A 25,666-nucleotide genomic window follows, 5' to 3' on the forward strand; every position below is an offset into this window, starting at 1 on the left:
GAGTAACTCGTACGTTTGGGATGTTACAGAGAGATGATTAACATGCTGTATCAATGAGAGTTTCTTTCAAGTGTAATTAATGGAGGTTTTTGAAATCTTTGTATTGGGTTCACTTCACCTGTGGAAAAGCCCCAGTTACAAATTTGGGTTGTGACTAATGTTTTCCCTAAGGTGTGCGGCCATGCTCCTGCGCGTCAATCCGGAGCTCCCGCGCATCAATCCCGAGCATCAATCCCGAGCTCCTGCGCGTCAATTCCGAGCTCCCGCGCATCAATCTCACACATCAATCCCGAGCTCCCGCGCATCAATCCCGAGCTCCCGCGCATCAATCCCAAGCTCCCGCGCATCAATCCCGAGCATCAATCCCGAGCTCCCGCGCATCAATCCCGAGCTCCCACGCGTCAATCCCGAGCTCCCGTGCATCAATCCCGAGCTCCCGCGCATCAATCCCGAGCTCCCGCGCATCAATCCCAAGCTCCCGCGCATCAATCCCGAGCATCAATCCCGAGCTCCCGCGCATCAATCCCGAGCTCCCACGCGTCAATCCCGAGCTCCCGTGCATCAATCCCGAGCTCCCGCGCATCAATCCCGAGCTCCCGCGCATCAATCCCGAGCTCCCGCGCGTCAATCCCGAGCTCCCGCGCGTCAATCCCGAGCTCCCGCGCGTCAATCCCGAGCTCCTGCGCATCAATCCCGAGCGTCAATCCCGAGCTCCCGCGCGTCAATCCCGAGCTCCCGTGCATCAATCCCGAGCTCCCGCGCATCAATCCCGAGCTCCTGCGCATCAATCCCGAGCGTCAATCCCGAGCTCCCGCGCGTCAATCCCGAGCTCCCGCACTTCAATCCCGAGCTCCCGCGCGTCAATCCCGAGCTCCCGCGCGTCAATCCCGAGCTCCCGCGTGTCAATCCCGAGCTCCCGCGCATCAATCCCGAGCATCAATCCCGAGCTCCCGTGCATCAATCCAGAGCTCCCGCGCGTCAATCCCGAGCGTCAATCCCGAGCTCCCACGCGTCAATCCCGAGCTCCCGCGCATCAATCCCGAGCTCCCGCGCATCAATCCCGAGCTCCCGCGCGTCAATCCCGAGCATCAATCCCGAGCTCCCGCGCATCAATCCCGAGCTCCCGCGCATCAATCCCGAGCATCAATCCCGAGCTCCCGTGCATCAATCCCGAGCTCCCGCGCGTCAATCCCGAGCGTCAATCCCGAGCTCCCGCGCGTCAATCCCGAGCTCCCGTGCATCAATCCCGAGCTCCCGCGCAGGCCGCGCACAAGCTATTGCGGTTGAAAGCGATACCGTGCATGTGCAGCCACTGCAGCAAATTTAAAGGGACCACACACGGGGAAAACAAATGAGCAGGAAGATTGGTTGTGACTATTGGTGCGGTTCCATGCTCCGCGCTGCCGGTTGAGGGGGGTCTTAGCAGAGAAATCACGGCCGCGCACCCACAAATTCTTGAGGTGCGCTCCCTTCGAGCATAACTCCCCACTCGGAGCTGTGGGCCGTAGAATCACCCCTATTGAATCCTTGAGTATTTTGAGCTGTGTGACCCCAGGATGAAAGACTGCTGGTTATAGGCGTGGGTCACTGATGACAATACTGGAGAGAGCAATTTGATGTGAAGAATTAAAAGTAGCCGTGCCTTCGTCTGCCTGGGCCCCGAGCTCTGGAATTCCCTCCCTAAACCTCTCCGCCTCCCTCTCTCCTCCTTTAAGACACTCTTTAAAACCGACCTCTTTGACCAAGCATTCCGACATTAAAGGCGCTATATAAATGCAAGTTGTTGTTATAGCACACAAAACCACACTGTCAAAAGTCAACATTGTTTTAAGGGATATCTATCCCTGGAGTGCATTGTTACTAATCCATACGTAAGTCTTGGGTCTCGCATACCTACATACATCATCATCTAAACGTGACATTTAAAATTGTCACTTAGCGACAGATGCAAACCTGTTGTTAAAATAGAAAGAAAGCCAGTCAATTAATGTTGGGTTCTTTTGACCTGGAGCCTGAATTTTACCATTACCTGGATTTGCCTGCAGACAGCTTCTCCAAACAAGGAATAGCTCAGCAACAGCTCTAAAGGGACATCTCTGGTTAATCGCAGCTCCATTTTAGTAGCTGGACATCGTAGCCTTGCCCCGGAACCCTGGCTACCCAGATAATGTCACCAAATGTTAAATAAGCCCAGTGACTGAACTTGTTCCTTTTTCCTCTTCCTGCAGATTCCTCCAGTCTGGTAAATGGCAACCACCAATCTCCACTTAATGAAGCTTCAAGCAATCAGCCTACAAGATCCCAAGTCACTCACAGCTCACTGGTCAGCTCAATCGAGAAGGACCTGCAAGATATTATGGACTCTTTGGTGATGGAGGATGCTACATCTCCTGGTAAAAAACAGGCAACTAATGCCCAGTCACCTTTGTCTCCAGTGGTCAACGGAGGTGGGAGGTACCTCCTGTCACCTCCCATGAGTCCCGGTGCAATGTCAGTGGGTTCAAGTTATGACAACATGTCCCCACCTTTCTCACCCCTGTCCTCTCCGTCTGCCGCGAGCAGTAGCAGCTACACAAGCCATTCACCCGGCAGTCAGGAGCAAGGACCGATTATGCCCCCTACTGTGCCTATCAGATCTTCAAGTTATAACCACACTGTGCAGCCCCCGTCCCCAAGGCCAGTGGCAATCTACAGTGGAGCAGGTATAGACCTAACCAAGTGCAATGGTCTTGGTTCAGGACCACAGCGAGTGCCAGAGAGTCCACGTGTTCACAGGAAAGCAGCCAATGTCCACGAAACTCCACCAAGTCCAACTATTAACCGTAGAGGTTTTCCATTAGACGGTTTAACTTCAGCGATGCTTTCCGATGCCAGGAAGGTGCCGGAAAGTCCAAAGCTTTCCCATCAAAGTCACAACGTGCCATCAGTATCCGTTAGTCTAAGTGACTTCAGCAGTGGAAGTCCCAGAGCTCATATTGTAACCGTTCCTGGCAGTCCTAGACTTGGAGCCAAGCTTCACCCACCATCTAGTCCTAGGTTGAAAGTAGCTTCTCTTCAAGAAAGGCCTCCAAGTCCTTTTAGAGAAGTTAAGGAGACTCCCAGTGACCGCTCCATCACTTCCAGCCCATCCAGGCAGATATCCCCAAGGGGTTTCCAACCAGTGGAGAGCTTAGGATTTGTTCATATAAATCAGCCTATCCAGTTACATCCAAGAAACCTTCAGCCACCTGAGAGTCCCAGATTGGGTAGAAGAAGTATGGAAAGCATGAGAGAATTGCCTCCATTAAGTCCTTCTATGCCCAGGAGGGTTGTACCACTTACTACGTTCTCAAATCTGCCAACTTCTCCTCATGCTAGGACCTCTCGAGATTTAATCCATCACGATAGTCCCTCTCACCAGATGAAACTGGTCAAGGAAATGGCAGAAAGTCCTCGATTTAGACGTAAGTTTTCATCAGGTTCATCTGAAAGGAACGAGGACTTCTCATCTCTCAGTATGCCCGGGTTAAGCATGTTAAGCAGCGGAAGGGGAGTCAGGGATCGTAGTCCTTCCCCAACCTTGCTGCCTGCTGACCTTCCGAGGAAAGGTTACGGGTGCACTCTGACCCCGGCACACAGCTTGACCTCTCTGTCCGTGTCAACCCCGCTGCAAAGCCCGAGGACGCAGAGGAAGATGGCCGGAGAGGAGAGAATGCCAGTGGCACGGCAGCGAAAGAACAGTATCTCTGAAATCAGTGACAACGAGGACGAACTCCTGGATTATCACCGGCGGCAGAGGGAGGAACGAATCCGAGAGCAGGAGATGCAGATGCTGGTGAGTGGGTTGTTTCGCTTCCTCTTCAGCTGCAGTAGATGTTGGCCGCTCGCGGGGTCCTTGCGTGGGCTGCAAGCTCAGTCACAAAGTAGAGCGCCGTGCAAAGCCCCCAGCCCACCTGCTTAGTGACCGCACCCCGTTCCCCTTTCTCCATTCTGTCCCCTCTCTTCTGTTCCTTTTCTCTCCTCTCTCCTTCTCTCTATTTTCTCTCTCTTTTCCCTTTCCCCCGTCTCTCCTTCCTTCCCTCTCTTTGCTCGCTTCTTTCCTATTCTCCCTCTCTCTTCCCTCTTCTTTCTTTTCTCCCCTTTCTCCCTTCTTACTTCTCATTTCTTCACTCTTCTCTTTCTCCCCACTCCTTTCTTACCTCTCCTCTCTGCTCTTTTAGCTTCCCTTTCTCCCCGCTTCTTTTTCTTCTCTTTTCCCTTTCTCCCTTCACTCCCTTCTCTCTTGTCTCTTCCCTTTCTCCCCTTCTTTCTTCCCCTCTCCTCTCTCCTCACTCTTTCCTCCCCTTTCTCCCTTCTCTCTTCCCTCGCTCCTTTGTCCTTTCTCCCCTGTCTCTCTGCCCTTCATTCTCTCTGTCCTTGCGGCAATCCTATCAGAGTTTTGTTCTTCAGTGAGGATGTCATTGTGCGTTGACCCCAAGTTGCCTTAAGCTCTCAGTGTCCACCATCATAACCATCACGGACAGAAACAGCAAACACAGAGAACTGCCCCAATCAACTGTACAGTTTCTATTACACAGCGTAATGCATCCCTGGGAGTGATTTCAAGGCAGTAATCTTGAGATTTTTTTCATAAATTATAAATCAATTGAGCTTCACTTTTAGACTTTTTGCTAGTATATAAATCCCTTGATTGGATTATATCCTTTAATCATTTTCAGCAATCTGATATTATGTACATAAACCCTTCAATTAGATTCCGACCTGTAACTCACTCCCGGATATCCATTATCCATGTTGTATTAATTCCCGGTGTTTCCAGGCTGCGTAACTCCTACCAGTCTGTTCCTCCATTCGTGTCACCCACAGACAAACTATTTATATAATATAAAGATATGCAAAACCTACAGAAAAAGACACGGAATAAAGGATGTTAAATATGATCACCCCCTCTCCTGGGATGCCGTTTTATTCCGCGTTATAATTCCGTGGGTGCTGGGTTCCCTCTGAATCCTCTCCTGAGTAGCCGTCCCTCCATGTGAGCCTAGGCAGAGAGCACTGGCAGGCTATTCAGCCATGAGAGGCATTCTAGTCACAGTACAAAACATCCATGATATTAATATTCGTGTGCTGCCTGTGCAGTTCCTGTAACGGTCACACTCATTTCCTGTAACGGTCACACTCATTTCCTGTAACGGTCACACTCATTTCCTGTAACGGTCACACTCATTTCCTGTAACGGTCACACTCATTTCCTGTAATGGTCACACTCATTTCCTGTAACGGTCACACTCATTTCCTGTAACGGTCACACTCATTTCCTGTAATGGTCACACTCATTTCCTGTAACGGTCACACTCATTTCCTGTAACGGTCACACTCATTTCCTGTAACGGTCACACTCATTTCCTGTAACGGTCACACTCATTTCCTGTAACGGTCACACTCATTTCCTGTCACGCTTTCCCCATCACACTTTGTCTTGTAAAACAGTCTGTCCTCTGACTCACCATGAGAAACAGGAAATCTGCTACTAACGGCAAAAATATTTCAAGGTGACATAATTCTAGAGGTAAATCTCGACCTACGATGACTTGCTTCAGTTTCTGCTCTGTATGTGGGATAGTGCCGTTTCAAATTCTTGTCCTTGTTTTCAAATCCCTCCATGGTCTCGCCCCCCTCCTTAATGCTGCAATCTCTTCCAGCCCCACAACCCTCCGAGATCTCTTCACTCCTCCAATTCTGGCCTCTAGCACATCCCCAATTTTAATCGCTCCACCATTGGCGGCCGTGCCTTCAGCTGCCGAGGCCCTAAGCTCTGGGACTCCCTCCTTAAACCTCTCCGCCTCTCTACCAACTAGACCGGCTTTCCCTATGTTAAATTTCACACATGCGCGAAAATGTGAATGGGCCGCGCGCCCAAAAAAGAGGTTGGGGGAACACTGCTCTCTACCTCTCTCTCCTCCTTTAAGGCGCTCCTTAAAACCTACCTCTTTGGCCAAGTTTTTGATCACCTGTCCTGATATCCCCTTATGTGGCTCGGTGTCAAATTTTGCTTGGTAATCGCTCCTGTGAATCGCCTCGGGATGTTGTTTTTTCAATCATTGTGAGCAGAGATGAATCACGGGTGGAATGATTTCTTGTTGTTGCTGTAACTGAGACACAAGAATATAAATTCACCGGATTTAATTTGCAAAAGGTATCACATTTCCATTAAGTGACGCAAGCCCTACCTGCCTATTGACGCGAAGCTTCCCTGAGTGCAAGGTGTCTGATCAGTTCACTGTTCCTAAGCAACGGGAACATTCACGGTCAAACCTGCACTGAAATAGATCTGTTATTAGCGCACCTTGTTAATGGTCCCTTGTGTGTTCTTGTTCTGCTCTCAGAGGGCGTCTTGCCATCGCTGCCTTATTTAAACAGGTCAGCCATGGCTCAGTGGGCAGCACTCTCGCCTCTGAGTCAGCAGGTTGTGTCTTCAAATCCCTACTCCAGAGACACTGGGGGAAAAATTCGGTTCTTTGCGTCTCCCGTTAGTGCCTTAAGAGGGCGCAAAGCAACTAGCGCCCGGGCGCGGCGATGTTTGCGCCGCTCGTGAAATTAACTAGACATTTTGCGGCGGCGCTAAACACTACCGCCACGATCTCCTGCGCCGGCAGATCGTGACATCAGTCGAGTGCACAACGCCCCGGTAGCACCCGGGACCGGATATTGAGTGGCACCCCCTGCCTTACCGCCTGCCGCTAGCAACGACAGGTTGAGGGGAGCGTTTTGCAGTCAGAAAGGGACTGGGGGAGCGCTATTTAAAGGCGACCGCTTCCTGCCTTTTTTTGTCGGTGACATTTTTTGCACCACGCATTCTGAGAGAGAGAGAGAGACTTCTGGAGAGATTCAACGCTGTGTGAAGGAGTTTTGGGTACTGAGCAGCACTTTGCAGGTTGGTTTTGATTTGCCCTTCCTTGCTTCGCCAGCGCTCTGAGGTAGCGCCTCGCTCCTCGGCCTTTGCGCCTTAAGACAGGTGTGCAGCGCCTGATTTAGCGCTCCAATCACCTCCAGGGACGATAAAAGCCAAGTTTGCCGTCGGAGGCGATAATTAGCGCCAGGCGCTAAACTTTGCGCACGGCCGATAATGGCGCCCCAAACGGGGCGAGACTGAATTTTTCCCCCTTAAGCCCATAATCTAGGCTGACACTCCCAGTGCAGTGCTGAGGGAGCGCCGTACTGCCGGAGGTGCCGTCTTTCGGATGAGACGTTAAATTGATGCCTCGTCTGCCCTCTCAGGTGGATGTAAAAAGTCCCAAGGCATGATTCCGAAGAGTAGTAGGGGAGTTCTCCTCGGTGTCCTGGACAACATCTTCCTCCCAATCAACATCACTAAAACAGATGATAGAATCTTACAGCACAGAAGGAGGCCATTCGGCCCATCGTGCCTGTGCCGGCTCTTTGAAGGAGCTCTCCAATTAGTCCCACTCCCCCTGCTCTTTCCCCACAGCCCTGCAAATTTCCCCCCCCCCCCCGATTATCATTGCTGTGTGTGGGAGCTTGCTGTGCGCAGTTTTGACTGACCCGTTTCCTACATTACACCAGTGACTACACTTCAAGAAAGTTCTTCACTGGCTTTGTGACATCTCAAGCTTGTGAAAGGCGCTATGTTAATGCACGTCTTTCTTTCTTTGTCCTCGCTGTCGCGAGCGCCACACTCGCGCAAGGTGTTGTCGACTGAGTTTTGCTCTGGATAGTGCAACTACCCAAAGGCCCACCTGTGGAGGAGTTACAGCTTTGTAGTGGGGTGCCCCTGCCCCCGCCCCCCCTGCCTGTCTCTTGTCCCACATTGACTCCATTCCCACTCCCAATCGTGGGTTAGGGATACCAACCCTGCAGGATTGCCCTGGAGTCTGCAGGAATTGAAGATTCATCTCCCGACCGCTGCTGCACGCAGAAACCCGGGAGAAAAATCATAGGGGTGTTAAACAAAAACTGCGTGTGTGGGTTTTTAAAAAATTTCCTTTGAACGCTTTCATTTGCAAAAAGAATGCCTCAGGATTCTCGCCGTCTAAATTATATTAGTTATAAAAATATTGGCGATGGGAAGAGGAGGCAGTTTGACTGACAGAAAAGAATCATCCAATCGGGCAACAGAAAGTCCGTTCCCGTTCCAATTGGGCAGGGAAAGCGGTGTCATGTGTTGGGCGACCAATGGCGGGAGCGCGGGGGCGGGGCACTTGGCGGCGGTGCAGTCATGTGATGAAACCTCCTGGAATACGTCCAACCAGATTTGGCGACCCAATCGTGGGTATATCGGGAAAAACCTTCACAAAAAGTAAGAAAATGTTGAGGGGTGGGGGGTGGGGAGGGGTCAGCCAGGAACAATTCCGCCCACTTTAACACGATGACATTTTAAACCTCGTTAAGAAACAGTGAACCTTTTCTTTCCCCACCAAGTACCAGAGCTGAAAATGATTTTTTTTATTGTGTTTTGCTGTGTTGTGGATTACTTCATGCTGTGGGAAGCACATTGAGATGGATTTAAATGTCACTTCGCCAGGGAGCCAGCAGAGACTATCAGCCAACGCGTTCTGACCTTGTTGTGAACCCAGGTTCTCAGAGTCTGAGAGATTTACATCGCCCACCTCCCACTCACCCACCAAATCACGAGGGTTTTGTTGCTTCCCAAATGTAGAATTAGCAATGTTCCCGTTTAACTGGGACAGAGGAACCCCAGATGTGCTCCGGCACCACCCCCACTCCCCCCCGAGCGTGCCACATGTGCTGAGCTGATGTGGTTGTTGAGGCATTTAACAAAAGAATGCCTCAGGATTCTCGGTGTCTGAAGTCTGCGGGAGAACTCTACACTGAAAATTTTTTAAACCCACAAGAATCCAGAGATCGCCGCCTTTAATCCAAGAATCCTGAGAGTTAGACGAGTAGTCCTAGGAAGATAGGAACTGCTAGACAACAAAACCCAAGGTCCATCCAGCTCGCCTTCTACCAGCCCGGTAGTCGCGTGATCCAACAATAATGGAGTTGTTGACTAATCACAGCGATCAACCTCTATCAATGAGTCTACAACAGACCCAGACATGAGGCGAGGAAAACCCCCAGTGGTGGAGAGCTTTGGGAGCCATTGGTCCCAAGTCACCCGCTCCTCTCGAGCACGCTACACTCACCACACGTCATGTCTCCAATTACTCAGATACTGGATCCCAACATGTTATTTTCTGAAAGAAATTTGGCTCCAATCGTCCTCATTCAGGACGAGCGTCCCAAATGTTTTGAACCCTGTTTGTCCCAGGGTGTGAGGCACATGTAGATCGCGTGTAGAGTGGGTGTCTGCTTTCCTTCGTCCACTCCAACACTTTTTGGGGTTTTCTTCTTCTAATATTTCCTGACTATTTTCTCGCCCCTCCTCTCCTGAAGGCACTGACAATTGTCAGGGGTGGGGGGCGGGGGGGTAAAGGTCAGCACAGTGTCCTAGTGGTTCACTTATTGTCCACGTGCGAGCTTGGACATCGAGCACCAGCTGGTTAGTTGACCACAGGTAGGCCGAGCCTAACACACAAAGTCCGCGCATGAAATTTGCTTCCGGAGTCACTGGAGAGCGATCGGGAGAGGGAACCCTGGCTGCCGAGGTTGAGGCCAGTTGTAGCTCTTCCAGCTGAGACTTCCAGTGATAGGAGGGTTGGTAACCAGAGGACACAGATTTAAGATAATTGACAAAAGAACCAGGGCGGAGATGAGAAGGGTTTGTTTACGCGGTGGGTTGTTGTGATCTGGAACGCGCTGCCTGAAAGGGCGGTGGGAGCAGATTCAATAGTAACTTTCAAAAGGAAATTGGATAAATACTTGAAAAGGAAAAATTTGCAGGGCTACGGGGAAAGATCAGGGGGGAGCGGGACTAATTGGAGAGCTCGTTCAAAGAGCCGGCACAGGCACGATGGGCCGATTGGCCTCCTTCTGTGCTGTATCATTCTAGAAGATCAGCACAGACTGGGTATTGAACATAGAATCTTTGTGATTTAAGGTTAACAGAGGATGCTTTCACTGTCCAAACCATTGTCCTTCCAATGTCTTGCCATGATCAGTGAAACATGCTGAATGAATGGACAGCAGACACGGAATGAAACGTTCTATCACTCCTTGAACTGCACAGGATCTGTGCCAAAAGCTCAGAGTCTGGTGGAGGCAACTCAACTCTCGTAACATTTTCCTCATAGCCCTGCCAATGGAAGTGTGACTCAGGTAGGACTTCCCACACTGTGGAGTCATGGAAACCATGTGTTTGTTGTGCTGGGACCTGGGAATCCCAATGTGAAATGGTGCAGTCTTTAATCAGAGTAAGATGGGGCATTTGTTGAGGTCCAGTTCCATGGGCACCAGGTGTTGGGGTACAGTTCCATGGGTGCCAGGTGTTGGGGTACAGTTCCATGGGCACCAGGTGTTGGGGTACAGTTCCATGGGCACCAGGTGTTGGGGTACAGTTCCATGGGTGCCAGGTGTTGGGGTACAGTTCCATGGGCACCAGGTGTTGGGGTACAGTTCCATGGGTGCCAGGTGTTGGGGTACAGTTTGATGGGAACCAGGTGTTGGGGTACAGTTCCATGGGCGCCAGGTGTTGGGGTACAGTTCCATGGGTGCCAGGTGTTGGGGTACAGTTCCATGGGTGCCAGGTGTTGGGGTACAGTTCCATGGGTGCCAGGTGTTGGGGTACAGTTCCATGGGTGCCAGGTGTTGGGGTACAGTTCGATGGGAACCAGGTGTTGGGGTACAGTTCCATGGGCGCCAGGTGTTGGGGTACAGTTCCATGGGCACCAGGTGTTGGGGTTCAGTTCCATGGGTGCCAGGTGTTGAGGTACAGTTCCATGGGCACCAGGTGTTGGGGTACAGTTCCATGGGTGCCAGGTGTTGGGGTACAGTTCCATGGGTGCCAGGTGTTGGGGTACAGTTCGATGGGAACCAGGTGTTGGGGTACAGTTACATGGGCGCCAGGTGTTGGGGTACAGTTCGATGGGCACCAGGTGTTGGGGTACAGTTCCATGGGCGCCAGGTGTTGGGGTACAGTTCGATGGGCACCAGGTGTTGGGGTACAGTTCCATGGGCGCCAGGTGTTGGGGTTCAGTTCCATGGGCACCAGGTGTTGGGGTTCAGTTCCATGGGTGCCAGGTGTTGGGGTACAGTTCCATGGGTGCCAGGTGTTGGGGTACAGTTCCATGGGCACCAGGTGTTGGGGTTCAGTTCCATGGGCACCAGGTGTTGGGGTACAGTTCCATGGGCGCCAGGTGTTGGGGTACAGTTCGATGGGCACCAGGTGTTGGGGTACAGTTCCATGGGCACCAGGTGTTGGGGTACAGTTCGATGGGCACCAGGTGTTGGGGTACAGTTCCATGGGCGCCAGGTGTTGGGGTACAGTTCCATGGGTGCCAGGTGTTGGGGTACAGTTCCATGGGTGCCAGGTGTTGGGGTACAGTTCCATGGGCGCCAGGTGTTGGGGTACAGTTCCATGGGCACCAGGTGTTGGGGTTCAGTTCCATGGGTGCCAGGTGTTGGGGTACAGTTCCATGGGCACCAGGTGTTGGGGTTCAGTTCCATGGGTGCCAGGTGTTGGGGTACAGTTCCATGGGCGCCAGGTGTTGGGGTTCAGTTCCATGGGTGCCAGGTGTTGGGGTACAGTTCCATGGGTGCCAGGTGTTGGGGTACAGTTCCATGGGCACCAGGTGTTGGGGTTCAGTTCCATGGGCGCCAGGTGTTGGGGTTCAGTTCCATGGGTGCCAGGTGTTGGGGTACAGTTCCATGGGTGCCAGGTGTTGGGGTACAGTTCCATGGGCACCAGGTGTTGGGGTTCAGTTCCATGGGTGCCAGGTGTTGGGGTAGAGTTTCATGGGAACCTGGTCTCCCGGTAACTTACCCAAGTGGACATTCCCCATGTGTGAGCGTAAATATCGTGCTGGCTGCTCAACCATGGCGCTCACTACTATCCTTGCCCAATGTCAAGGTATACACGCTTCCAGAAGGGATCACCAGATAGGGATCGGGAGCAGAAACCCTGTCCGATTTTCCTCTCTCTGGTCCAGGACACCGGGAGAACTCCCCTGTTCTTCTTCGAAATAGTGGCCGTGGGGATCTTTTACGTCCACCTGAGAGAGCAGACCGGGCCTCAGTTTAACGTCTCATCCGAAAGGCGGCACCTCTGACAGTGCGGCACTCCCTCAGCACTGCACTGGGCTGATACCGATGAACTCAGCATATACCAGGGATTGAATCTGGGCCCATCCTGTGCAGCACAACCAACCCACTCACTGAGCCTTGCAGGGAACTCGACAGTGGGTGAATAATCCTTTAATAGTTCTACTGCACACGTGGCAGGTTTCTGTACACGAACTGTGCAGCTTTTACAGGCCCCGAGAGGTGATTAATGTAGCCTTAGTTCTGTCAGATAAGTGTGGTATGTGAAGCTTGTGCCAGGCATGAGGGAGGCTCTCGATATAGCTTCAAAGGAGAGTCCGCGTGTCACAGCAGCCCACGGAACATCTGCCGAAGGATGGCGTTTGGAATTCATTACTTTACACGCCTTCTGGCTCCTGACACCTAACCTGCTTAAAGTTGCAATGCCTGGGTCCAGGGCTATAGGTTAACAGATGAGATTCAGTGAAAGATGTGGCTTCACTCCCTTACCTGAGACCCGCTTACTGCTCATTCTGATAGGTCGCTTTCCTGGCCGTTCTAATACACTCCTTATGTGGCTCGGTCAAATAACGCGGTATGATAATCGCTCTGGTGAGGCACCTTGGGACGTTTTGCTACGTTCAAGGCGCTATATAAATGCCAGTTGTTGTTCTTGCACTTGCTAAAGTAGGACAGTCATTGTACAGTATCCAGATTAACACAAGAAAGACTTTAATTTATTTAGTGCCTTTCACGACTTCAGGACATCCCAAAGCATTTTGCAGTGTAGTTGTAATGTAGGAAACGCGGCAGCCAATTTGCGCACAGCAAGCTCCCACAAACAGCAATGTGATAATGACCAGATAATCTGTTTTTAGTGATGTTGATTGAGAGATAAACATTGGCCCAGGACACCGGGGAGAACTCCCCTGCTCTTCTTCCAATAGTGAGAGGACAGACGGGGCCTCAGTTTTACCGAAAGACAGCACCTCCGACAGTGCGGCACTCCCTCAGTACTGCACCTCCGACAGTGCGGCGCTCCCTCAGTACTGCCCCTCTGACAGTGTGGCGCTCCCTCAGTACTGCCCCTCCGACAGTGCGACGCTCCCTCAATACCGCCCCTCCGACAGTGCGGCGCTCCCTCAATACCGCTCCTCCGACAGTGCGGCGCTCCCTCAATACCGCCCCTCCAACAGTGCGGCGCTCCCTCTGTACTGCCCCTCCGACAGTGCGGCGCTCCCTCAGTACTGCCCCTCTGTCAGTGCGGCGCTCCCTCAGTACTGCCCCTCCGACAGTGCGGCGCTCCCTCAGTACTGCCCCTCCGACAGTGCGGCGCTCCCTCAGTACTGCCCCTCCGACAGTGCGGCGCTCCCTCAGTACTGCCCCTCCGACAGTGCGGCGCTCCCTCAGTACTGCCCCTCCGTCAGTGCGGCGCTCCCTCAGTACTGTCCCTCCGACAATGCGGCGCTCCCTCAGTACTGCCCCTCCGACAGTGCGGCGCTCCCTCAGTACTGCCCCTCCGACAGTGCGGCGCTCCCTCAGTACTGCCCCTCCGTCAGTGCGGCGCTCCCTCAGTACTGCCCCTCCGACAGTGCGGCGCTCCCTCAGTACTGCCCCTCCGACAGTGCGGCGCTCCCTCAGTACTGTCCCTCCGACAGTGCGGCGCTCCCTCAGTACTGCCCCTCCGTCAGTGCGGCGCTCCCTCAGTACTGCCCCTCCGACAGTGCGGCGCTCCCTCAGTACTGCCCCTCCGTCAGTGCGGCGCTCCCTCAGTACTGCCCCTCCGACAGTGCGGCGCTCCCTCAGTACTGCCCCTCCGACAGTGCGGCGCTCCCTCAGTACTGCCCCTCCGACAGTGCGGCGCTCCCTCAGTACTGCCCCTCCATCAGTGCGGCGCTCCCTCAGTACTGCCCCTCCGACAGTGCGGCGCTCCCTCAGTACTGCCCCTCCGACAGTGCGGCGCTCCCTCAGTACTGCCCCTCCGACAGTGCGGTGCTCCCTCAGTACTGCCCCTCCGACAGTGCGGTGCTCCCTCAGTACTGCCCCTCCGACAGTGCGGCGCTCCCTCAGTACTGCCCCTCCGACAGTGCGGCGCTCCCTCAGTACTGCCCCTCCGTCAGTGCGGCGCTCCCTCAGTACTGCCCCTCCGACAGTGCGGCGCTCCCTCAGTACTGCCCCTCCGACAGTGCGGCGCTCCCTCAGTACTGCCCCTCCGACAGTGCGGCGCTCCCTCAGTACCGCCCCTCCGACAGTGCGGCGCTCCCTCAGTACTGCCCCTCCGTCAGTGCGGCGCTCCCTCAGTACTGCCCCTCCGACAGTGCGGCGCTCCCTCAGTACTGCCCCTCCGACAGTGCGGCGCTCCCTCAGTACTGCCCCTCCGACAGTGCGGCGCTCCCTCAGTACTGCCCCTCCGTCAGGGCGGCGCTCCCTCAGTACTGTCCCTCCGACAGTGCGGTGCTCCCTCAGTACTGCCCCTCCGACAGTGCGGCGCTCCCTCAGTACTGCCCCTCCGACAGTGCGGCGCTCCCTCAGTACTGCCCCTCCGTCAGTGCGGCGCTCCCTCAGTACTGCCCCTCCGACAGTGCGGCGCTCCCTCAGTACCGCCCCTCCGACAGTGCGGCGCTCCCTCAGTACCGCCCCTCCGACAGTGCGGCGCTCCCTCAGTACTGCCCCTCCGACAGTGCGGCGCTCCCTCCGTACTGCACTGGAGTTTGAGCTTAGATGTGTTTATTAATCACTTTCTCTCGCTCTACATCTGTGTGCCCCCTTCCTGCTTGTGTTTCTCTCCGTCTCTTTCTCTGTCTGTGTGTATGTTTCTTTCTCTCTCTATGTATCGCTCTGCATCTATAACTTTCTACCTGTCAATGTGTGTGTGTGTCGCTCTCTATGTTTGTGTGTCTCTGGCTGTGTACATGTGTGTTTGTGTGATTGGGCTTGTACTCGCTGGAGTTTAGAAGAATGAGAGGGGATCTCATTGAAACTTATAAAATTCTGGCAGAACTGGACAGACTAGATGCAGGAAGGATGTTCCCGATGGCGGGAGAGTCCAGAACCAGGGGACACAGGCTAAGGATAAGGGGTAAGCCATTTAGGACAGAAATGAGGAGGAATTTCTTCACCCAGAGAGTGGTGAACCTGTGGAATTCCCTACCACAGAAGGCAGTTGAGGCCAATTCATTAAATATATTCAAGAAGGAGTTGGATATATTTCTCAAGGTTAAAGAGATCAAGGGATATGGGGAGAAAGCAGGGACTGGGTACTGAATTTGGATGATCAGCCATGATCACATTGAATGGCGGAGCAGGCTCGAGGGGCCGAATGGCCTTCTCCTGCTCCTATCTTCTATGTTTCTATGTTTCTACATGTGAGTGTGTGTGAATGCATGTGTTTGTGTGTCATGTGTTGAGAGCCTGTGTGTATGTGTGTGTGTGAGTGTGAGAGTGTCAGTATGTGAATGCGTGAGTGTGCGTGTGAGAGTGTGTGTGTGTGTGCAAGAGTGTTTTTGAGAGTGAGTGTGTCTGTGATTGTGAGAGAGTGTTTGTGTGTGTGTGAATGTGTGTGAGTGAAAGTGTGTGAGTGTAAATATGAGAGTGTGTGTGAGAGTGTAAGTGTGTGTGTGAGAGTGTGAGTGTGTGTGAGAGTGTGTGTGAGAGAGAGTGTGAGAGTGTGTGTGAGTTTGAGAGTGTGCATGTGAGTGTGTGTTGTGTGTCCTACTGTCTGTCTGGCTCTATCTCTTTATCTCTCAGCAGATCCCAGCCAGGACAGTCACCGCATGTTATTTAAACACACGGCACATTGGTCAGAACTGAAAATATTTCCACAGCTGTGTGAACAGATGTGTTGTCCTTGCCTCTCTGAGGACACCTCCCATCCAGGAACTCGATACAACCAGGAACATGATCGATACCCGCGGGGGCCTCTCCACTACCCCCGGTGCTGTGTGGGCTCACCAGATACTGGATCAAGGGGATCAGCCCAGCACAAGGTCCAGTTGGGTTACTCGGGGGAAGGAATGGTCAATAAAGTCACTTTACACAGGATTACACTGGATTACATGGGGTTACATAGGATTACACTGGATTACACAGGATTATATAGGAATACACAGGATTACATAGGATTATATAGGAATACATAGGATTACACTGGATTACATAGAAATACATGGGATTACATAGGAATACACAGGATTTCATAGGAATACACAGGATTACATAGGATTACACAGGATTACATAGGAATACACAGGATTACACAGGAATACACAGGATTACATAGGAATACACAGGATTACACAGGAATACACAGGATTACATAGGAATACACAGGATTACACAGGAATACACAGGATTACACAGGAATACACAGGATTAAATAAGAATACACAGGATTACATAGGAATACACAGGATTACAGAGGAATACACAGGATTACAGAGGAATACACAGGATTACAGAGGAATACACAGGATTACATAGGAATACACAGGATTACACAGGATTACACTGGATTACACTGGATTACATAGAAATACATGGGATTACATAGGAATACACGGGATTACATAGGAATATACAGGATTACATAGGATTACACAGGATTACATAGGAATACACAGGATTACACAGGAATACACAGGATTACATAGGAATACACAGGATTACATAGGAATACACAGGATTACATAGGATTACACAGGATTACATAGGAATACACAGGATTACACAGGAATACACAGGATTACATAGGAATACACATGATTACACTGGATTACACAGGATTACACTGGATTACACTGGATTACACAGGAATGCACAGGATTACACAGGATTACATAGGATTACACAGGATTACATAGGAATACACAGGATTACACAGGAATACACAGGATTACATAGGAATACACAGGATTACATAGGATTACACAGGAATACACAGGATTACACAGGAATACACTGGATTACACTGGATTACACAGGATTACACAGGAATACACAGGATTACACAGGAATACACAGGATTACACTGGATTACACAGGATTACACTGGATTACATAGGATTACACAGGATTACATAGGATTACACAGGAATACACAGGATTACATAGGAATACACAGGATTACATAGGAATACACAGGATTACACAGGAATACACAGGATTACACTGGATTACACAGGAATACACAGGATTACACAGGATTACACAGGAATACACAGGATTACACTGGATTACACAGGAATACACAGGATTACACAGGAATACACAGGAATACACAGGATTACACAGGCATACACAGGATTACACTGGATTACATAGGATTACACAGGATTACACAGGAATACACAGGATTACATAGGAATACACAGGATTACATAGGAATACACAGGATTACATAGGAATACACAGGATTACACAGGAATACACAGGATTACACTGGATTACACAGGAATACACAGGATTACACAGGAATACACAGGATTACACTGGATTACACAGGAATACACAGGATTACACAGGAATACACAGGATTACACAGGAATACACAGGATTACACTGGATTACACAGGAATACACAGGATTACACAGGAATACACAGGATTACACAGGAATACACAGGATTACACTGGATTACACAGGAATACACAGGATTACACAGGAATACACAGGATTACACAGGAATACACAGGATTACACTGGATTACACAGGAATACACAGGAATACACAGGATTACCCTGGATTACACAGGAATACACAGGATTACACTGGATTACACAGGATTACACTGGATTACACAGGAATACACAGATTACACAGGATTACATAGGACTACATAGGAATACACAGGATTACACAGGAATACACAGGATTACACAGGAATACACAGGATTACATAGGAATACACAGGATTACATAGGAATACACAGGATTACATAGGATTACACAGGATTACATAGGAGTACACAGGATTACATAGGAATACACTGGATTACACTGGATTACACAGGAATACACAGGATTACACAGGAATACACAGGATTACACTGGATTACACAGGAATACACAGGATTACACAGGAATACACAGGATTACACAGGAATACACAGGATTACACTGGATTACACAGGATTACACAGGAATACACAGGATTACACTGGATTACACAGGAATACACAGGATTACACAGGAATACACAGGATTACACAGGAATACACAGGATTACACAGGAATACACAGGATTACACTGGATTACACAGGATTACACAGGAATACACAGGATTACACTGGATTACACAGGAATACACAGGATTACACAGGAATACACAGGATTACACAGGAATACACAGGATTACACAGGAATGCATAGGATTACATCGGATTACATCGGATATACGACACATAAACAGGCCATTCGGCCCAACCAGTCCATGCCGGCGTTTATGCTGCACTCGAGCCTCCTCCCGTCTTTCCTCATCTAAATCTATCAGCATCACCCTCTTTTCCCTTCTCCCTCATATGCTTGTCCAGCCTCCCCTTAAATGCATCTATACTATTCGCCTCAACCACTCCCTGTGGTAGCGAGTTCCACATTCTCACCACTCTCTGGGTAAAGAAGTTTCTTCTGAATTCCCTATTGGATTTCTTGGTGACTATCTTATATTGATGGCCTCTAGTTTTGCTCTTCCCCACAAGTGGAAACATTCTCTCTCTATCCACTCTATCAAAATCTTTCATAATTTTAAAGACCTCTATTAGGTCACCCCTCAGCCTTCTTTTTTCAAGAGAAAAGAGACCCAGCCTGTTCATCCTTTCCTGATATGTATACCCTCGCATTTCTGGTATCATCCTTGTAAATCTTCTCTGCACCCTCTCCAGTGCCTCTATATCCTTTTTATAATATGGCGACCAGAACTGTACGCAGTACTCCAAGTGTGGTCTAACCAAGGTTCGATACAGGTTTAGCATAACTTCCCTACTTTTTAATTCTATCCCTCTAGAAATAAACCCTAGTGCTTGGTTTGTTTTATTTATGGATTTGTTAACCTGCGTCGCAACTTTTATTGATTTGTGTATTTGTACTCTGAGATCCCTTTGTTCCTCTACCCCACCTAGACTCGCACCTTCCAAGTGATAAGTGACCTCCCTATTCTTCCTACCAAAATGTAATAACTCCCATTTATCTGTGTTGAACACCATTTGCCAATTATTTGCCCATTCTGCACGTTTATTAATGTCCTCCTGTAACTTGTTGCAGTCCTCCTCAGTATTCACTATACTCACCAATTTGGTGTTGTCCATAATTTAGAAATTGTGTTTTTGATTCCAAAGTCTAAATCGTTATTTGTTTAAGGCAATGGAGCCATACTTATAAAAAGGTTACTGGGGAGGGTAGACTTTCAGTGGGGTGGGGGGGGCTGTTGCCGTTACAGAGTGCTGACTTGCGCAGGCTGCCCTCCAGTAGAAAAACCGGGTGGGCACACTTCACAATCAAGCCTAGACTGTGAGTGGTTAAAAGGCAATTCAACCATGTAGAGCATCGTAGGCAAGCCAGATCCAGTCTTCACCCAATGTCCACACATCATTGTAGCTGTGGCTCAGTGGGTAGCACTCTCTCTCTCTCCTCTGAGTCAGAAGGTTGTGGGTTCAAGTCCCACTCCAGAGACTTGAGCACAAAATCCAGGCTGACACTCCCAGTGCAGTGCTGAGAGAGCGCCACACTGTCGGAGGGGCAGTACTGAGGGCATAGAGAGTGTCCTGACGAGTGCTGTCAATGTGTGGTATGGTAACACCACTGCACAGAACAAGAAAGCCATCCAGAGAGTTGTGAATACGACAGAAAAGATGAAGATCGAGGAGATCTTCCAGACCAGGTGCCGGAACAAGGCCCACTCCATCATCCAGGACCCCAATCACCCTGGGCACGAACTGTTCTCCCTCCTGCGGTCCGGACGTCGGTACCGCAGCATCCGAACCAGGACCAGTAGGTTCAGGAACAGTTTTTATCCACAGGCAGTGCGCCTACTGAACTGCTAACTGCACTGCCTCACATATTATAGTCATATTCTCCCCTCACTTTGGAACTGAATATCAAATGAACTGTGAGCGCACGAGAACATTCTTGATCACTGGACTGTGTGCACATAGGACTCTTGTACCCCAACCTTAACTTATAAATTAGAACTCATTTGTACATTACACACTGCATTTTAATTTATATTTATTTGTTTATAGATATAAATATATATATTACATATATTTATACTACAATATACTTATCATATTTACATTACTATTACTTCCAGTGGTAATAGAGGCTTTTTTGCACTATTCATCATATCCTGCAACTTGGACTGTCATTGCTATACCTTCTGCTTATTTGCCTATTGTTTTTATATTTATACTTGTTTTTACTTTTGGCTTTTTATATTTTATATACTTATATTGTGGGAGTGAGTGGGGAGTAAGCATTCCATTGTATTAGTTACATATGGCAATAAAATGATCTTGAATCTTGAATCTTGAATCTGTCGGAGGGGCGGTACTGAGGGAGCGCCGCACTGTCGGAGGGGCAGTACTGAGGGAGCGCCGCACTGTCGGAGGGGCAGTACTGAGGGAGCGCCGCACTGTCGGAGGGGCAGTACTGAGGGAGCGCCGCACTGTCGGAGGGGCAGTACTGAAGGAGCACCGCACTGTCGGAGGGGCAGTACTGAGGGACCGCCGCACTGTCGGAGGGGCAGTACTGAGGGAGCGCCGCACTGTCGGAGGGGCCGTACTGAGGGAGCGCCGCACTGTCAGAGGGGCAGTACTGAGGGAGCGCCGCACTGTCGGAGGGGCAGTACTGAGGGAGCGCCGCACTGTCGGAGGGGCAGTACTGAGGGAGCGCCGCATTGTCGGAGGGGCAGTACTGAGGGAGCACCGCACTGTCGGAGGGGCAGTACTGAGGGAGCGCCGCACTGTCGGAGGGGCAGTACTGAGGGAGCGCCGCACTGTCGGAGGGTTAGTACTGAGGGAGCGCCGCACTGTCGGAGGGGCAGTACTGAGGGAGCGCCGCACTGTCAGAGGGGCAGTACTGAGGGAGCGCCGCACTGTCGGAGGGGCAGTACTGAAGGAGTGCCGCACTGTCGGAGGGGCAGTACTGAGGGAGCGCCACACTGTCGGAGGGGCAGTACTGAGGGAGCGCCGCACTGTCGGAGGGGCAATACTGAGGGAGTGACGCACTGTCAGAGGGGCAGTACTGAGAGAGTGCTGCACTGTCGGAGGGGCAGTACTGAGGGAGTGCTGCACTCTCAGAGGGACTGTACTGAGCTGCACTGTTGGAGGTACCGTCCTTCGGATGAAACGTTAAACCGAGGCCCTGTCTGCTCTCTTGGGTGGGCATAAAAGATCCCACGGCACTATTTTGAAGAAGAGCAGGGGAGTTCTCCCCGGTGTCCTGGGGCCAATATTTATCCCTCAACCAACATCACTAAAACAGATTATCTGGTCATTATCACATTGCTGTTTGTGGGAGCTTGCTGTGCGCAAATTGACTGCTGTGCTGTGTCTGCATAGTCCAGTTCCACCCGGAATGAGCCCATTACCAATCGGGCCATTCTTGGGGCTGAAAGTTAAATTTTAAAAAGGTCCAGAAAGGATTTTTAAATGTTTAATTTTCAAAGGCAGTTTCAAAGCGTATTCAAGTATCCCAACTAACCAATCACAGACCACTCCCCGAGTTCCTATAAATGACCTTCCATCTTACCAGCTGACTCTCTGTCACTGACTATAATTGTCTGTCAGTCTGACGCGCAGTCAATGATTGGTTAAATTGTGGGATTGCAGCTAATTCAAGAGCCTTTATTACTAATTATCGTAGTGTCGGAGTATAATGGGATGGGATGTTAAGTGAGCTTGGTTGAGACAGGCTGTTTAATTGAGTAGTCAGACAAGGTTGTCCTAGACTGCCATTATCATCAGACGAGTGCAGTTTGCGGTATTGAGGGCACTTTGTGAAATATGTGCTTTTCACTCATGTCTGGTCAGGTGGTGTCTGGTCAGATGGTGTCTGTCTGGTCAGATGGTGTCTGGTCAGGTGGTGTCTGTCTGGTCAGGTGGTGTCTGTCTGGTCAGGTGGTGCCTGGTCAGGAGGTGTCTGGTCAGGTGGTGTCTGTCTGGTCAGGTGGTGTCTGTCTGGTCAGGTGGTGTCTGGTCAGACGGTGTCTGTCTGGTCAGGTGGTGTCTGTCTGGTCAGGTGGTGTCTGTCTGGTCAGGTGGTGTCGGCTGAGATGGCACCTGGTCACATGGTGTCTGGCAGGTGTTGTTTGAATCTGCTTACGGGATTTTAAAAAATACCTTCAATTGAAGTCTGTAATCTGTAATTGGTCCCCCATCCCCCCTGCCCTCCCCGATTCCCCCCCCACCCACTAACCCCCTCCTCGCAGGATTGGCCCCTCCATCCCTGCAGGTGCTAACTCTCGCTGCTGTAAGTCTCCAGGAGGCTCCTCACCCAGCGCCCATTGTTCCGATATGAGCCCCAATGCTGAGCTTATTCCTCTGTGGTAGGCATCACCTTGGTGAACTGACGGGCACTGCAACCATTTTTACAAGTGTTTAGGATTTGGAATGCGCTGCCTGATAGGGCGGTGGAGACAGATTCAATAGTAGCCTTCAAAAGGGAATTGGATAAATACTTGGAGGAGAAAAAAATTGCAGGGATCTGGGGAAAGAGCGGGGGAGTGGGACTGACTGGATTGCTCTTCGAAAGAGCCGGCACAGACTCGATGGGCCGAATGGCCTCTCTCTGTGCTATATGTTAAAATTCTCATCCTTGTTTTCAAATCCCTCCACGTCCTCGCCCCTCCCTATCTCTGTAACCTCCTCCACCTCTACAACCCTCCTTGATCTCTGCGCTCCTCCAATTCTGGACTCTTGAGCATCCCCGATTTTAATCGCTCCACCATTGGCGGCCATTCCTTCAGCTGCCTGGGCCCCAAGCTCTGGAATTACCTCCCTAAACCTCTCCGCCTCTCTTTCCTCCTTTAAGACGCTCCTTAAAGCCGAACCTCTTTCACCTGTCCTAATATCCCCTTATGTGGCTTGGTGTCAAATTCTGTTTGATAATCGCTCCTGTGAAGCGCCTTGGGACATTTTACTACATTAAAGACGCTGTATAAATGCAAGTTGTTGTTGTTGTTGTACTATTCTCTGATTCGCTGACTGCAAGGAGTTACTGAGCCAGACAGAATGGATGTCAATCGATGCAGCCATAAACCTCTGGGTGCATCAGAGATTGTGTCATTGGGAGAATGTTTGTGTTAATCCCACTCCCTCCCCCAGCAGGATGACTCAGGCACCATAAATAGTCGGAGCGCAGTCACACTGGAAGCAGTGCAATCATCGAGAGCTGAGGTGTGGAACAGAGACAAGGTCGTAGCGCAGCTCTGCCTGACTGGCGGAGACGGGTCGCTGGGCCGTGTTGGGAATGGAATGCGCTGAGAGCGCCATGAGTTACAGGAGCAACAGCTGGCCATTGTGTGAAAAGCCACTGCTTTAAAATAGAAACGTGTGTCGTTGCTCAGCTCTGGGGCCGTATCATCACAAGGCTTGTTTGGAATATCGGTCAGCGTTACAGAATACGAAAATGATACTTAAGCATTGTGGAAGAAGTAGAGAAATGGCAGCAGCTTAGAAAAAGAAAAAAGCGCCTTTCACGACCACTGGACGACTCACAGCGCTTTACAGCCAATGAAGTACTTTTTGAAGTGTAGTCACTGTTGTAATGTAGGAAACGCTGCAGCCAATTTGAGCACAGCAAGCTCCCACAAGCAGCAATGTGATAATGACCAGATAATCTGTTTTAGTGATGTTGATTGAGGGATAAATATTGGCCAGGATACCGGGGCGAACTCCCCTGCTCATCTTCGAAATAGTGCTCTGGGATCTTTTACGTCCACCTGAGAGAGCAGACGTCTCATCCGAAAGACAGTGCAGCACTCCCTCAGCACTGCAGTGGGAGTCTCAGCCTAGATTTTTGTGCTCGAGTCTCTGGAGTGGGACTTGAACCCACAACCTTCTGACTCAGAGGCGAGGGTGCTGCCCACTGAGCCACAGCTGACAAACACAGGGAAGAATTACCAGCACAGGCACGATGGGCCAAATGGCCTCCTTCTGAACCGAGCTTTCCGTCATTCCAGATATTGGTAGCTTCTGAAGCATTTGCACCGTCAAATCCTTTACTCATCTTAAAAACCTCAGTTAGACTCGAGCGAAGGCCATTATAGGGTTGACTTTAACTACCAGTGATGGTGGAAAACAGATTGGCCGCCCGTTCTACAGATCAGCGGTGGAACAGGCTTGAGGGGCTGAATGGCCTCTTCCTGTTCCTATCCCGTCCAATGTTCCGTTCATTGGAATTAACAGAAAGGAAAATCAAGCGGGTTGCGTAGCGGACGCACGATCAGTTACCGCCATTTTATGCCAACACCGAACGCTAAAATCGGCCTCCAAAAATTTACTTTAACTTAATAATTGAAATAGTCAGGAGCACAGTGTTATGGAGCATAGATTAAACCACCAGAGGGAGCTATGGAGCCACAGAGTCTGTGAGAGTGGGCAGCCCAGGAGAGTTTGCACTAACACACCCGTTTACAGGTGCTCGCAGACTGGAGGTGAGCACAGGCGTGCGGCTCTGCTCCCTCTCACCTCTGAGTCAGAAGGTCGTCGGTTTAACTCCCACACCAGAGACTTGAGTCCATAATCCAGGCCGACACTCCCAGTGCAGTACTGAGGGAGCGCCGCACTATCGGAGGGGCAGTACTGAGGGAGCGCCTCACTGTCGGAGGGGCAGTACTGATGGAGCGCCTCACTGTCGGAGGGGCAGTACTGAGGGAGCGCCGCACTGTCGGAGGGGCAGCACTGAGGGAGCGCCGCAGTGTCGGAGGGGCAGTACTGAGGGAGTACCGCTCTATCGGGGGGCAGTATTGAGGGAGTGCCGCACTGTAGGAGGGGCCGCACTGTTGGAGGGGCAGTGCTGAGGGAGCGCTGCACTGTTGGAGGGGCAGTGCTGAGGGAGCGCCGCAGTGTCGGAGAGGGTGTACTGAGGGAGTGCTGCACTATCAGAGGGGCAGTACTGAGGGAGCGCCGCACTGTCGGAGGGGCAGTACTGAGTGAGCGCCGCACTGTCAGGGGGCAGTACTGAGGGAGCGCCGCACAGTTGGAGGGGCAGTACTGAGGGAGTGCCGCACTGTCGGAGGGTCAGTACTGAGGGAGCGCCGCACTGTCAGAGGGGCAGTACTGAGGGAGTGCTGCACTGTCGGAGTGGCAGTACTGAGGGAGTGCCGCACTGTCGGAGGGGCAATACTGAGGGAGCGCCGCACTGTCGGAGGGGCAGTGCTGAGGGAGCGCTGCACTGTCGGAGGGGCAGTACTGAGGGAGCGCCGCACTGTCGGAGGGGTAGTACTGAGGGAGCGCCGCACTGTCGGAGGGGCAGTACTGAGGGAGCGCCGCACTGTCGGAGGGTCAGTACTGAGGGAGTGCCGCACTGTCAGAGGG

The 25,666-nt window shown here is 51.1% G+C and overlaps 1 protein-coding gene across 22 annotated transcripts in view; it reads left to right on the forward strand.

Annotated features, from left to right (window-relative positions):
• phldb1b (pleckstrin homology-like domain, family B, member 1b) overlaps positions 1-25,666 on the forward strand; it is a 326,558-nt gene that overhangs the window by 168,926 nt on the left and 131,966 nt on the right. For all 22 annotated transcript variants that reach the window (XM_085967718.1, XM_085967708.1, XM_085967710.1 and 19 more), the window contains one exon: positions 2,229-3,814. In XM_085967718.1, coding sequence (XP_085823844.1) covers positions 2,229-3,814 — 1,586 coding nt within the window. The remainder of the gene's footprint in view (positions 1-2,228; positions 3,815-25,666) is intronic.

Source organism: Somniosus microcephalus, chromosome 26, assembly GCF_052327205.1.
Source record: "Somniosus microcephalus isolate GS21.2 chromosome 26, FLI_Smic_1.0, whole genome shotgun sequence".
Lineage (NCBI taxonomy): Eukaryota > Metazoa > Chordata > Chondrichthyes > Squaliformes > Somniosidae > Somniosus > Somniosus microcephalus.